The 14372-nt window shown below is 53.4% G+C and overlaps 6 protein-coding genes and 1 non-coding gene across 7 annotated transcripts; 4 read left to right on the forward strand and 3 right to left on the reverse strand.

The window, feature by feature from the left end:
* Positions 1–15: 15 nt before the first annotated feature.
* N0V96_003947 (uncharacterized protein) lies at positions 16–762 on the forward strand (the record flags this gene model as incomplete). The annotated part of the gene is made up of 1 exon (XM_053188012.2): positions 16–762. The coding sequence occupies one exon, from the start codon at positions 16–18 to the stop codon at positions 760–762; it is 747 nt and encodes a 248-aa protein (XP_053053974.2).
* Positions 763–1499: 737 nt separating this feature from the next.
* Positions 1500–2672, forward strand: rhp51 (RecA recombinase Rhp51; the record flags this gene model as incomplete). Its single annotated transcript, XM_065756983.1, has 3 exons — positions 1500–1592; positions 1679–1805; positions 1861–2672. 3 exons carry the CDS (start codon positions 1500–1502, stop codon positions 2670–2672), a joined length of 1032 nt encoding a protein of 343 aa, XP_065614196.1.
* A 571-nt stretch (positions 2673–3243) lies between these two features.
* N0V96_003949 (uncharacterized protein) lies at positions 3244–6898 on the forward strand (the record flags this gene model as incomplete). Its single annotated transcript, XM_053188014.1, has 3 exons — positions 3244–3886; positions 3949–6006; positions 6060–6898. The coding sequence occupies 3 exons, from the start codon at positions 3244–3246 to the stop codon at positions 6896–6898; spliced, it is 3540 nt and encodes a 1179-aa protein (XP_053053976.1).
* A 452-nt stretch (positions 6899–7350) lies between these two features.
* On the reverse strand, positions 7351–8552 carry vps26 (Vacuolar protein sorting-associated protein 26; the record flags this gene model as incomplete). The annotated part of the gene is made up of 4 exons (XM_053188015.2): positions 7351–7484; positions 7564–7705; positions 7783–8255; positions 8336–8552. 4 exons carry the CDS (start codon positions 8550–8552, stop codon positions 7351–7353), a joined length of 966 nt encoding a protein of 321 aa, XP_053053977.2.
* A 671-nt stretch (positions 8553–9223) lies between these two features.
* On the forward strand, positions 9224–10866 carry RPL9B (60S ribosomal protein uL6; the record flags this gene model as incomplete). Its single annotated transcript, XM_053188016.2, has 5 exons — positions 9224–9269; positions 9659–9706; positions 9859–10114; positions 10176–10367; positions 10821–10866. The coding sequence occupies 5 exons, from the start codon at positions 9224–9226 to the stop codon at positions 10864–10866; spliced, it is 588 nt and encodes a 195-aa protein (XP_053053978.2).
* A 328-nt stretch (positions 10867–11194) lies between these two features.
* N0V96_003952 lies at positions 11195–11313 on the reverse strand. The gene has a single exon. It is a non-coding gene; the product is annotated as a tRNA-Arg (tRNA).
* Positions 11314–12236: 923 nt separating this feature from the next.
* N0V96_003953 (uncharacterized protein) lies at positions 12237–13430 on the reverse strand (the record flags this gene model as incomplete). Its single annotated transcript, XM_053188017.1, has 1 exon — positions 12237–13430. One exon carries the CDS (start codon positions 13428–13430, stop codon positions 12237–12239), a length of 1194 nt encoding a protein of 397 aa, XP_053053979.1.
* Between the last annotated feature and the right edge of the window lie 942 nt (positions 13431–14372).

The raw sequence follows: 14372 nt of genomic DNA on the forward strand, positions 1-14372 counted from the left end.
AACACCACCATCAAAATGGCATTCTTCCCCCGCAACTTCTACAACTCCGACGCCTCATTCACCCCTCTCTTCCGCCTCCTGGAGGACTTCGACAACTACTCCCGTCAGGGCAATGGCACTCCCTCCAGCGGCGCCCGCGGCACTCACCGCAACCACGTCCCGACCTTCCAACCCAAGTTCGATGTCCGCGAGGTCGAGGACGCCTACGAGCTCCACGGCGAGCTCCCCGGCATGAGCAAGGACGACGTCTCCATCGAGTTCACAGACCCGCACACCCTCCACATCCGCGGCCGCGTCGAGAGGTCGTACACCGCCGGCACCCCACCTGCGGGCCTCCTTCAGCAGTCCTCCGGAACTGAGATGAGCGGCGCCATCACCGACGGCAGCAACAATAGCAACGACGCTTCCAGCACCACCGGCACTGAGCGCCCTCGCTCGCCTCACCAGGCTACCGTCGAGGATGAAGAGGACGCCGAGACAAACTCCACCGCGCAGCCTACCCCGGCCACCACCGTCGCCGAGATCGACAAGTCTGCCTCTGCTGTCGCACACCACCACGCCGCCGCCGCTGCCAAGAAGGAGCCCGTCGACAACGCAAAGTACTGGGTCTCGGAGCGCAGCATCGGCGAGTTCAGCCGAGTCTTCAACTTCCCCGGCCAGATTAAGCAGGACGCCGTCTCGGCTGGCTTCAAGGATGGTCTCCTTTCCATCCGGGTGCCCAAGGCTCCCAAGCACGAGACTCGCCGCATCTTCATCAACTAAGATGTGATTGATGGCTATGACCTTTTCCGATTGTACAACACAACAATAATGAGAATTGAGTGGATAGGAAATTGGGACTTTGATGGAGGGATGAGCATTAACGGGTCTTTGCATTGGGATTGGTGTTTCGGGTTTCCTTCTTTCTTCGCTATATACTAGCAATGATAATGAAACAAGTTCAAAAACAAAATGATTGATTCCATCAAAAATTTGTGAAAATGTCGAATTGTGAGCTTCACTTCACTCCAGATGGTAAAAGGATGATATTTAGCCCAGAAGAGCTGTTGCAAACTCTTGGATACAAGTGCCACTGATGCATACAGCAGATCAAATTGATGAAATTCCGACATTTGAAAGCAACACAATTGCGAATGCTTTATCTTAAAGATGTCATGAAGAGACAATCGCCCGCGCTGTTATCTTGGGATGTCTTTGGTAAGTTTGATGAGGGAAGCACGGAGCGTCTTAGTATGACGCTAACTCCAGGCACACGGTGGGGCCGACCGGCTTCTTAATTGCCGCACGTGATTTGGCGTACTTTCCTTTTAGTCGATCGCCACCACCAGTCATCCTCGACGCGTCTTAAGAGCCCGCGTTCGCCCACCATCAACAATTTGGCAATTGTATACGGAGTAAACACCTAACTCGTTTCCTGACGTCCGACCTCGCGCGTGTACTGCTGCCACTTCCCTCGTGTATAACCAGCTCGACATTTCAATCTCACATCTACGAGCACAATGGCCGACGCTGACGGCTATGACGAGAGCCAACATGGCGATGAGAGCGGCATGACCGGGCCCGGCGCGCCTACGCCACTCACTGCACTCGAGGTAATTTCTAATTAGACTCTCTTCGCGTTGTATACGGCGTGCTGATGAATCCATCCGAAAAAAAGGGAGTTGCCGGCTTGACGAAGCGCGATATCCAAATGGTCGTCGACGGCGGCTTCAACACCGTAGAATCAGTAGCGTATACCCCGCGCCGCATGCTGGAGCAGATCAAAGGCATCTCGGAACAAAAGGCAACCAAGATTCTGGCCGAAGGTATGAAACTCCACCTCACACATTCGTGCGAATCAATCTGACTGAAGGGAATTAGCCTCGAAACTCGTGCCCATGGGCTTCACGACCGCCACAGAGATGCACCAACGCCGAAGCGAGCTCATCTCTATCACGACTGGCTCCAAGCAGCTGGATACACTTCTCGCCGGTGGTATCGAGACCGGATCGGTGACTGAGCTATTTGGAGAGTTCCGTACGGGAAAGAGTCAGATTTGCCACACTCTTGCCGTGACATGTCAATTACCCTTTGACATGGGTGGCGGAGAGGGCAAGTGTTTGTACATTGACACTGAGGGTACATTCCGACCCGTTCGACTGCTGGCCGTCGCCAACAGATTCGGACTCTCCGGAGAAGAGGTCCTCGACAACGTGGCCTATGCTCGTGCGTACAATTCAGACCACCAGCTTCAGCTTCTCCAGCAGGCTGGTGCCATGATGTGCGAGACCCGATTCTCGCTCCTCATTGTGGACAGTGCGACGGCGCTCTACAGAACCGACTTCTTGGGCCGAGGTGAACTCTCGTCGAGACAGACTCACCTGGCCAAGTTTATGCGCACGCTTCAGCGTCTCGCTGACGAGTTTGGCATTGCGGTGGTCATCACCAACCAAGTCGTCGCACAGGTTGATGGCGGTCCGAGTGCCATGTTCAACCCTGACCCGAAGAAGCCAATCGGCGGTAACATTATCGCCCACGCAAGTACGACGAGAATCAGCTTGAGGAAGGGTCGAGGCGAGACTCGTGTCGCCAAGATCTACGACAGCCCCTGTCTGCCGGAGAGTGACTGTCTCTTTGCGATCAACGAGGATGGCATCGGTGACCCGAGCCCCAAGGACCTGGAGAAGGAATAGCCTAGGGACACATGGGTACAGGACGACTAGACGAAAGTAGCTTGTGATGGTGTTATGCGCATATGAGTGAGCTTCGATACACCCCGGTTGGGAAAGATGGCATGCATTGGTGCTGGCGTTGGGCGGCAATTGTTACACTGGAGTTGTGGTATTTCTGCTGCCAATTGTGCAGACTAGGTGCAGAGCATTTGCTAGAACCGTAATGAATCAAAACGTCTTCGGAAAATTTCAAGTCTTGTATGAATTTTAACAGATGCATCGTTGTGCTCCCTTGTGACCACCGCCCTTGCCTATAATTATCATCTACTTTTTGAGTATTCACCTCGAGTGTGTACAGTGTGAGTGCCGTTTGCGCGTACTGCAACACTGTATCAAGCTGGTTGCTGTTTTGGGAGTAGCCCCACCGGGCGCGTAGGAGCCTTCAAACTGGAAATTCCATCAGCTCAATCGCGACGAACTTTTTGCTGCCACAGATTGCTTAATGCGCCGAGCCCGACCCGCGACTTTCGCGGCCTCTTTCTCTTTCTCATCTACGGCGTTTGAGGTTTTCACAGGTTAGGGGCAATCGAAAATGGATTCCGCCGATACTCAATACTTATACCGAGAGACTCGTCTCAACCTCGAACCGGCCTCCGCCTCGTCAATCATCAATATCCGCGTCCCCTCGCTGACGTCGAACGGGAGGGGCGCGGCCCGCAAGCTCACATTCGGCGATAAGAACATCAGCGAAGACGAAGTCAACTTCCGGCTCAAGAACCTCGCTCCCGCTTCGTCCGTCTACCACCGCAAATGGCACGATGCACCGCGCAGCTTCCTCTGGAGGCTGCTGGATGACGGCCTCGTCCTCAGCCTGCGGGTAGTCGACACCTGCCGACAGGAAAAGACGGTCGATGCGCCGCTGATTCTCAACTTCCGATTCACGGTGCCGATTCAGTCGTCCTGTGTTGCGTTCGCCGATCCCCGGGAACATGATGCGCTCTCCATGTTCGTGCTCGACGAGGCTAACTGCCTGTACTCCTTCACTCTCCGCCCCGACTTCTTCAGGAAGCGCTCCGCCATTGAGGCCGGCCCGGGAGATGCTTGCAAGGTGTACCAGCCAAAAGTCTTTGGGTTCAAGCACCCGCATCGCATGGTTGCCGCGAGCACCGATCAAATTGTTATTTCTCTTCACGACGGTGGGCTGGTGAGGTTGGACCGGAATAAGACACAGGATTGTATGTTACTCACCCTCGACTGCTGCTACCATACCAAAGGCTCCACACTAACTTGTGCATAGCAACGAGCAACCCATGGAAGGAGACGATCTACAATTCACAAGGATGGGCGCAGGGCATTCGGAGCTACCTCCCGTTCCAACAGAACCAGTCTATCCGATACCGCAACATCCACATGGACGCGAGTGCAGCGACATCGATACAAGTCACGAACCTGGGCCTTGATGATGCGGCGTTTCTCTTCACAGTCTGTCTGGACCACCGAATGCGCATCTGGAACCTGCGGACAGGTCAAATCTTGTTTACCGGCGACATACTGAACTCTGACCGCAACCCGCAAGAAGTCGGCAAGTGGCAGATTGAGCCTACACAGACAAACTTATTGCAGCTGGTCGGCGATGGAACAGGCAACAGGATGTGCGCCACGTACTCGCCCATTGGGGCTGGCGAGTTTAAGTTCTGGAACATCAAAGCCCGCGACAGCGACACCGTCTACGTGGAAGATGCGTTCCCTGATACCCACCTTACCCCATCCTCACCGTCACTTTCAGATGTCTGGACTCTGGCGGACTTTGTTCTTTCGACCCTGGCGGATGGCGGTATTCAGTTGTGGACATTGTGGAAGAACAATATGACCTACAGAGTCCAGGAGCTGGATCTCAACAGAGACAACATCGCCGAGTCATGGGAAAGCGAATGGGCCTCAGTCCACATTGACACAAATTATCCTACCGCGCCGACGTCCGGATCGTCTGATCCTACAGACCCGACGGAAAAGTGGTTAGATCTTATCCTCGCCCCCGGCCGCTTCACCAAGGCAACCCTCGAAACAGCTCTGTCTATATACGAGAAAGGACTTTACTCTCAAAAAGAGGGCAGCTCGAAGAGCCAACAAAAGGGCCTGGCAGAGTCAATCTGTTCTGTTCTTGCCTCAACAGCATCCTTGGACCGGAACTCGGCTGGTGGTATGGATTACGAGCAATTCCGTGCGAGCAGCGAGACCCAGTGGAGGAGATTTTACCGTCTTCTGATCGAGTTGGACAAGCAACGTGGCGAGGCAGTTGCATTGGTCCTCGACGCAGAATCCGACATGACGTGGGTTGTGTGTGCTGATGCAATCTCTGCCATTAGAGAATGCAGCTCACTGGAGCGGCTGTACTATAACCTCTCGCGACCAGATGAGGCATCGGAGAGAATAGCAAACCTTGTGTCGACAGGAGTTGGCTTCCTCGATGCTATTTCAGACAGTATTCAACAGGTCTGCACTGCCGCCCTGCGACCTGAGATTTACGAGGAGACCCCTCGAACGGACTATGAACGACTCCAATACCTCTTTGACACCACTGCGCTGTGGCGCACCGTCAGTGACGAAGACTGCGCACAGGTCATTGAGAGTCTAGGACAGTCTTATACCGGTGTGACGATGGATCTGTACGAAAGCCTCTCGGGCTTGATTGCGGCTACAGAGGAGTCTGGAAGCCGCAAGACCCGTCAACCGCTGACCGACTTTGGACGGAAGCTCATCGTCAAGGCTGTTCAGGAGACGATTGATCTGCAGTGGAACATCATCTTCAGCCAGGTCCTGCTTCTGGTACACATGGAGTTCGACTGGGATCAAGAGGAAGACATGCTCTCCAAACGAATTGACGTTGGCGCTGTGTTCAGGCAGTTCCTCGAGTCACTTCGTCGGTTAGAACTGCTTCGATGGCTCTCCAAGACTGAAATCACCGTTCCTATTGGTAACAAGAACGAGCGCAACGACTCCTTCTCCGGCTCGCCCAGCACCACAAAGAGGACCGCAGAGGAGACCCAGACGGTCACTGCGTTGGAGGGTAATGTCGGTCATCTTCTTGGCTTCGTCGACGGCCGGAACGAGCCTCTGGCTACGAGCATCACAGACATCGTCACGGATCTCTGTGCTTCTAATAGCGATATTGAGGTGTCGCCTACTCTGATTCAGTGTTCCCTCATCAGAAGGGAGCGGGCCGATCTTGCTCTCGAACTTACCCCCTACTGCGCCCAGACGCCTTTCGCCATCTACATTCAGGGTCGTGTTTTCCTTGCCCTGAAAGACTTTGCTTCGGCCGCCTTCCACTTCCGTAAAGCGGCGATAGGCATGAGTAAGTTGACTTCGGCTTTGCTGTGTAGAGAATGAAACTAATGTTCGTGACAGGCGTCAAAGATGTAGATGTCGACCGGCACAGCAGCGGGCTGCTTGACGATACCGAGTGGAACCTGCTCAACAAGGGGCCGGCCAGGTATCACTGCCACGCAGTCGCTCTGTTCGAGAAGGCCAAGGCATACTCCTATGTGATCGAGTTCGCCGGACTCGCAATTCAATACTCACACGCCAGTCCCGAAGCTGCCCTGGTCAGAAGCGAGATGCTTAGCCGACAGTTCAACGCGGCGACAGTACTCTCTCGTTTCGACGTGGCCCATGCTAGTCTACTGGCCATGAAGGATAAGGCGATGCAGCTCTCATCACTTCGCAAGCTCGTCGACAAGATGTGCGAATCTTACCACAATGGCGAACTCATGTCGCTGCCATTCCCGGGTCTGCAAGACTCGATCGACGACATCCTGGCACAAAGGTGTAAGGCGACTATGGATGTCCTGAGCGGCATCCCATACCACCAGATCCTCTACTCGTGGAGGATCAAACACAACGACTACCGCGGCGCCGCTACGGTGCTGCTCGACCGCATCCAGAAGCTGCGGCACGCTGGCGAGGGCGACAAGCTCATTGGCGAGGACATTCTCGATACAGCGGTCACGAAGCAATACCTGCTGCTCATCAACGCCCTCAGCTGCGTCGATCCGAAGCAAGCGTGGATCTTTTCCGAGGAGCTGCCTCCTCCCAGCTCGAGGGAGTCGACGACCTTCCAGGGCAAGCGCAAGGTCGTTACGTTGCCGGACCTACGCAAGCAATATCAGGACGAACTCGACCGTATCGCGGCCATCCAGAACAACCAGTTTGGATTCGAGGCTGACGATGCAATGGACATTTTGTAAATGGATGAAATGAGCAAAGAAACAAGATCAAAAAAGTTAAGAAGGGCAATGCGGGCCGAGAGGCAGAGGGAGAGTTCTTTCGTAAGGGGTGGAGAGAGCATGTGTACAAGTAATCAAGAACGCGCGATCCTGGACCATACAAGAATGCTCCAGGACAACCAGATACCTCACGAATTGCATGCATTGGGTTTTGTTTTTTCGGTAACCGGTCAAGGTAGAGACGAAGAAGAAGAATTTCATTGTTTGTTGTATCAGTGCAGCAGACCCCAGCTTTGTTTACCCCAAACGCCGTGACCTATGCTTAAAACTACGTGGGACGGACGGTTCTTGACGAGGACTTTATCCTCTCATTGGCGGCAGCAGCCACATCATACAGAATAACCTCCCTGTCTCCCCCTATTTCATCAAACAACTCATTACTTGTAAACCATGGCGTCATTTTTCAGATACTTCTATGCCTGAACAGACTGGCCCATCAACTTTGGGTTCTCGGGGGCGGCAGCCATGATCATGTTAGGACCGGCGGCGGCGTCAGGGGCTTGGCGGTAGAGGATGATTTCAGACTGCTTGAAATACCGCCGCGCATCTGGGTTTTGATTGTTAGCTTGCTTCTTGATTTGTCCATAACAATAATTATGAATTGGGGAAGGGGATTTGTGACATGCCTTCGTCGATGAGCACGAGACTGAGGTAGTACCGGGTGGAGAACTTCTTGTTCACGTCCCGGAACGTGGGTGTCAGGTCGAAGCCGCCGAGGAAGAGGCGGATGGGGATCGTCTCTCCTCTCGAAGGCGAGCCATCCATAATCTTCGGTGCCGAGAGAGTCAGTACGCAGGAAACATTGGGAAAATGGAGCAGAGCATTATCTAGAGCCGCAAACTAACCTCGAAACGCACTAGGGTCTCGCTCTCATTATATTGATTCGGCGCGGCGCCCGTCGTCTCCCTCCGGATGATGGACAGCTCCATGTGTTTTATCTTGAGGCGGACGAGCAAGAAGTATATACGACCGACAATGACGTCCTTTAGGTGGTATTTGGATTTGGAGTACTCAAACTCAATGTGGAGGCAGTCCTCGATGCCGACGTCCATCTTGATGGATGAGTTCATCTCGGGGGGTATGCGGTACGAGTAGACCCAAATGTCCTTTTCGCGGATGACGTCGGCCATGCGGCGGGAGACGGTGACGCGGACAAAGTAGCGCAGCTTGACGTTGATGCCGTTGTACGATTCGTACTGCTTCTCGACGTTTTTGAAGTTGAAGTCGAATGTCTGCGGGTGCTGCAGCTCGCCCGGGGCCGCAAGCTCCTGGACGAGGGAGAGGAATTCGTAGTGGTTTCCGCGGTCAAAGAACATTTCTGCGGAGAGAAAGATGGAAGTATTAGTATTGGGCGAAAGGAGGGAGAGGTTGTTGGGGTCGCTCGCTCAGAAAACACACCTATCGTGCCGATGAATCGGACCTTAATGCCGGTGTGTTCTAGCCGCTTGCCATCCTTGGGTCTGATGGTGACGGCGCCCTTGACGGACTCGCCGTCCATGTACAGCGGCGCCTTCTCGCGCCGGTTCTTGTCGAGCTTGACATCGACCATGGACCGCTCGTCGGCGTCCTCTAGCACAATGTCGATGTCGACGGGGGTTGAGAAGAAGTACGACATCTTGGCTTATGCGGGGGAATGCCCGGATCTCGCGCGACTGTGTCGTTTCGATGCTCGGATATAAAGGGGGCGACGGATTCAAGGTCCCAATGGCTTATTATCGGTCGGCCCGTCGAGTTTGGAGTTTAAGAATTAAGTTGAATTGATATTGGGACGTCGGAGAAGGGGGTGTCGCGGAGCTTCAAGGCTGACGTATCTGTATCTGTACGTGCACTCACTCGGCTTGCGCTGCTCCAGTTGCGCCAGCCCGGGCAGCTATCGAGAGTGGGCAGCAACTGGAGCTGTAGGGAATGGAACCTCCTATTGGCTAGCCTTGACACGTGACTGCGCCAGGCAGTCGTCTTCAGTAATTGCGGCTGGTGACCCGGAGCTGTGGCTGGAGCTTCCCGGCCATGTCCCGGGCGGTCTAGGTCCGTCTTACTCCACTGGTCCCGGGCAGCCGGGCGGTCGGCCAGAAATTCGATTACGCACAGACCATAGTTCTGCCCTCACGTGCACACAAGCCCTCGCTAGAACTTTTGCACCCCACACCCGAAAATTGAATCGCGACTGCCAGACTCCCCGACTTGGAACTTTTTTGAAAGTGAAGAATTGTCCCTCATCGCCCAACGAACGACCAGTCGCCCAGTAGATCGCCCAGCCGACAGCCCTCCTCCCCCCCCGACGTCAAGATGAGATACATCCACTCCCAAGAGAGCCTGACGGTTCCCGAGAATGGTATGTGAAGCAATGCCGTCGTCGTCGTCTCCTTGACGATTGATTGAGCACACAAAACAACGAAAAACCTCCTCCCCCACGATGCGGCCCCCTGCGAGCTCCGCCGGGTTTTGAACTTCACGATACTATATCACCTATTTGTCGCCATTCGCACTTCGAGTCTCTCGCCTTCCTCTGTCATGGTCGCAACCTCGATGCCTATGGCAACATGGTCGCTGGCGCAAAAAGTTACAACAACCGCAGTACAATGGCAGAGGGATTGGGGAGGCTTGAGGCGGACAAAGCAACATTTGGGTTTTTGGGTTGAAGAGTTTTAGACTGTGGATGAGCTCGAAAGGAGCAGTAGTGGCAGGCAATCGAATGCATGCTGACTTGGATTCTCCAAACAGTCAAGGTTCACATCAAGTCCCGCATCGTCACCGTTGAGGGCCCCCGTGGTAAGTACAAGACTCCCCTCCGAACACGATGCGTCTCAAGATATATCGCGAACAACCTCCTCCCGCAGTCCGGGTTTTGCGCAAGCAGATCGCAACGGCTGCGGGGATGCAGGACCCCTCATCAAGTCAATATGGCTAACACCCGCCACCAGGCAAGCTCGTGAAGGACCTGTCCCACTTGGCTGTCAACTTCTCCCAGCCGGTCAAGGGCACCATCAACATTGAGATCCACCACGGCTCAAGAAAGAACGTTGCCACCCTCCGCACCGTCCGCACCCTCATCAACAACCTGATCGTCGGTGTCACCAAGGGCTTCAAGTACAAGATGCGCTACGTCTACGCCCATTTCCCCATCAACGTCAACCTGGAGAAGGACTCCGAGACTGGTCTGTGGGAGGTCGAGATCCGGTATGTTTGCAACCATGCTTTCACGCTTGACGACTACAAGAGATTAACGTATTCGTCTTAGCAACTTCATTGGCGAGAAGCTCGTCCGCAAGGTCATCATGCGCGAGGGCGTCGACGTCGAGGTCTCCAAGGCCCAGAAGGACGAGCTCGTCCTCTTCGGCAACTCCCTCGAGGCTGTCTCCCAGTCCGCTGCCGATATCCAGCAGATCTGCAAGGTCCGCAACAAGGATATCCGTAAGTTCTTGGACGGCATGTACGTCTCGAGAAGGGCAACATTGAGGAGGAGGCTTAAATGCTCATCCACTATCAAATGTTTAATCCCTCTCGATGAATCAATAAAAAACGAAGGTATTGATTGATGTATGAGCCGGAGGAGGGGAGCAAAACCAAACCAAAAAGGGTCAAAACAGGTCATGTTTTTCGAGGCATATGCAAAAATCAAACTGGGGTTTCTGGGTCTTACACACACAATTGGCGTGGCCGGGGTTCCATCTTTCACTTTGCATCGTGTAGCGCAGGGCTACCATGAATCACATCAAAAGTCAAGAAGACGTTGCCTGCTCCCCTCTCTGAGCAGTATATCCCACAACACTTCATTATATACCTTACTCGCATGAGACATTCTTCATGGTGAAATGATACCCACTCAAACTTAAAGAAGACTTCTCTCATACCATTTTGTGAACAAATGTACTAGGGAATATAGGATTCTTTACAATGTTGACGATCTATCTACATTTTCTTCCCTGTGACCGAACGACATGAACGCAGCTATTTTCACAGTAAAATGAGAATTTCGTGATGGTCTGATTCTTGACTCATCTTGTCACCCTGATGGAATTATAGTCTAGCCAGGCTTGACCAGGTCATTCGTGAAACAGAGTTGTCATCCTCCCACTGGACTCTTGCTAGCATTCCGTGACAGAATACACATACCACATACAATATTACCTTTCCTCTTCAGATACAATGTCAACGTCTCTAGTCCATACATCAATCCCAAAAGCCTCAATGTTCACGACACACAAGAAAGAATGAAAAAAAAAAAGAAGTACCGTATATCTCGCAACCAAAAGAGAATGACCAGCCTGGGGGTCGAACCCAGAATCTCCTGATACTTTGTCAACGTTTTCCTCGCCCTAGACGAACGAGGGTAAACGCAATCGTAGTCAGACGCCTTGCCATTGGGCCAACCGGCCACTAGCGAATAGTGGAATGAAGAAAAAGAGAGCGGAACTTGCTTTGTGTTGGCAAGCTCCACGAGGGCGGGAAAAAATCTCTTTCACTTGGGCCATCTCCAGGTGGAGATCTCGCAACGCAGACTTACACTTACACTTCAGACTCAGATTCAGACTCAGTCTCATAGTCCTGACACACACATACACACACACACAAAGACCTACGCATCAGACGGCCCGAACGCGAGAACACAGACCGCACATGGAAATCACAGTCTTGTTCCATGCATGTTCAAACGCTCTCGCTGTGCGCAAGCGCCGCATGTTCATCTCAACTTTGTCAACTCTTACTCTCCCGAGAAAGCTTCATCCGTGTAGCTGCATACACAATTGAGCTTGAACCAACAACACGACAGTACGGCAACACGGCAACGAACAAGTGTGTATCAAGAAGGCCCAATCAAAAATTTCGATTTCCATTCCATGCATTAAGGGCGTCGAAGAGTTTCGTCTATGCCATCAAATCGTTCTGAACATCGTACATGCTATGCGGGTTTTGGAGGATGGGTAGACAAAGTAAGCCACACCAAGGAAATGAAGTTGGAAACGCTCAATGTCCAAAGAGATGATCCTCCTCACATTCACAGTCTTCGTGGCCATTTCCAAGCCTCTTCCTCTCTCCACCCAATTTTCATATCTCTCGTCAATCTTTCATTCCCCTCTTCGTCGCCGAATGTCTCGTCTCTCGTGCCTTGTAGTATCCATGATCGGGCTGTCGGAAGCCCGATGGGATCATGATTTCCCCTGTAACGCCAAAATGAAAATAGAAAGCAATAATACCAATTTATGTACGTTCAAAGCATGTTCGGGGCTTCCACCGCCTTGTAAAAAAGGCAGCCGACAGCATATGCAATTCGACCGCGGTCGCGAAAGAACTTGGGGGGCTACCTCCGTGAGTGGCGCGTCGTGTGTGTGCCACGTGTGTGGCCGGTGCGGTGAGTTCTTCCACCCGAGCTAGAGCTGCCTAGGTAGGACGTCAGATCCGATCGATCCCGAGAATCCCATGAAGACTCACTGGGACTTGTCCCCGTGTACGAGTAGTACGAGTCGGTGTAGCTTGACCGAGGCTTGGCCTTGGGCTTGTCCTTCTTAAGGTTCAAGAGCGCCAACATTGTCGCTGCGGCGGCTCCCAGACCCAACCACTTGGCGCCTTCCTTCTTCTCTTCCTTGCGACGAGCAGCCGGAGCGGGACGGCCGCCACCTGCGAACCATCCGCCGTGCGAGGGGCGACCAGAGTGGGCAGAGGGCATGCGGCTGCCGTGACGAGAGTATCTCTCCTCAACCACCTCAACTCGTTCGCGGCTGTGGCTGTGCTCCTTCTTCTTCTTGCCAAAGATGAGACCCCACAAGCCGCGGGCGATGCAGCAGAAGCAGAGAAGCATGAGAAGACCGAGACCTGCAAGCGTGCCGATAACAATACCGGCGATGGCGCCGCCGCTCAATCCTCCACCAGTACCCTCGTCGGTGATGGGTACGACTGTGCCGGTGCTAGTTGCTGAGGCGGCGGTGCCGGTGGCCCCGGTGCTTGTGATGCGGTAAGGAGCAGAGTACTGGGTGGTGATTGTATGGCCTCCCGATGTAATTGTGGTGACACCTCCACCCCAGCCATCGCGCTGAGCGCATTGCCCTGAGTAGGCACAGTACTGGTTGGCGGCGCAGCAAATGCTGCCACAGGCCGTCTCTCCATCACTCTGAGGGACACAGGTGGCTCCGGTGCCTCCCCCAGCTGCCCCTGTTGTCACTGCAGGCCAATTTGTCGATATTGTGCTGGTGAAGGTGTTCGTCTCAGTCCATGTCGTGGTGTAAATACCGTAGCCTCCACCTCCGCTGACGGTGCTGCAGCCAGCGATGTTGTTAACGGTATAACACTGCTCTCCAGATCCACAGCAGTACTGGGAGTCGGCTCCACAACGTTGAACGCAATCGCGCTTCATAAACTGATCGCCAAGGTGGTAAAAGAGGTTGTTTGCGACATTTTGGAGAGGATAAGGGTGGGCGAACACCGGAGTGGGGGCGGACACCAAGAGAAGAAGGCCGGCGACCAGAGGGGCCGCTGCCGACTGTTTGCGCCGTGCCATTTTTTTTATTTTTTTTATGTTCTGGCGGAAACCGCTGCTCGGCGTCGTCAACTGCCAGGAATGCGCGAGGCCGGAAAGACGGCGAAGCGAGAATGTAAGTCGGCTCTCCCCACGATTGCCAATCTTGTTCGGTCAATGGGGATGTCGAGAGGTCCTGTCTTGTTTCGTAGCCTCGTGGGCGCCCCAAAGATTGCGAGAATGAGGAATGTTGTAGCGGTAGGATGAGGTATTAATGGTTGGCGGGGAATGAGAAGAAGAGGGAGGGTAAGCTGGTAGTATGGTCAAGGTGTGATTGAGTAGCCGCGGTGTGAGCTGGCCAACCTAACCTGTTAGTGTGCAGAGGTATCGGCAGGGACTGAGAGCTTGGAATGTGGTGTTTTCTGGATTAGATGGGAAGAATGAACCAAGAAGTCGGGAAGAATGAAACCTGCAGGTAAGTTTGATTTAAGAGAGAGGGAGAGATTGAGAAGGCGCTGACTGACGGGAGTGTCGTATTACTTGGTTTGGGCAGTGGGATTGTCTTTTTTTTTTTTCCTTGGCCGTCGCGCGGGTCGATTCCCAGCCTCCTTCAAGTCCAACCTCTTGATTTTGCTGCCGCTGTCACCAGGCGCACCCACACTTCTGACACTCACAATACTACCCTCAAATAATGCAAAGTTCCGCAGGGATCTAGCTTCACCGATTAGTTTTTGGCCAATCTCTGACGAGGGTGATTCTGAAGATTCCTCTTGAGTGCGTGATTCCGTCACACTTGCTGCTTCTTTTTCTGTTCTTGTTCCGTTCCTGAAGATCGGGCGCCGAGTTGTGGTTCCCCCTTCACTTAGAGTCTTAGACCAAGACACCCGGAGCAGACGAGGGTTATAAGTGGCCTAGTGCGGGGAGATGCCTGTATGAGTTGGCAGAAACGGGTCGCTACTCGCTGGTAACACGTTTGTGACTGGC

This window comes from Colletotrichum fioriniae (genome assembly GCF_027942845.1).
Source record: "Colletotrichum fioriniae strain IMI 355084 chromosome Unknown scaffold_4, whole genome shotgun sequence".
Taxonomy (NCBI): Eukaryota; Fungi; Ascomycota; class Sordariomycetes; order Glomerellales; family Glomerellaceae; genus Colletotrichum; species Colletotrichum fioriniae.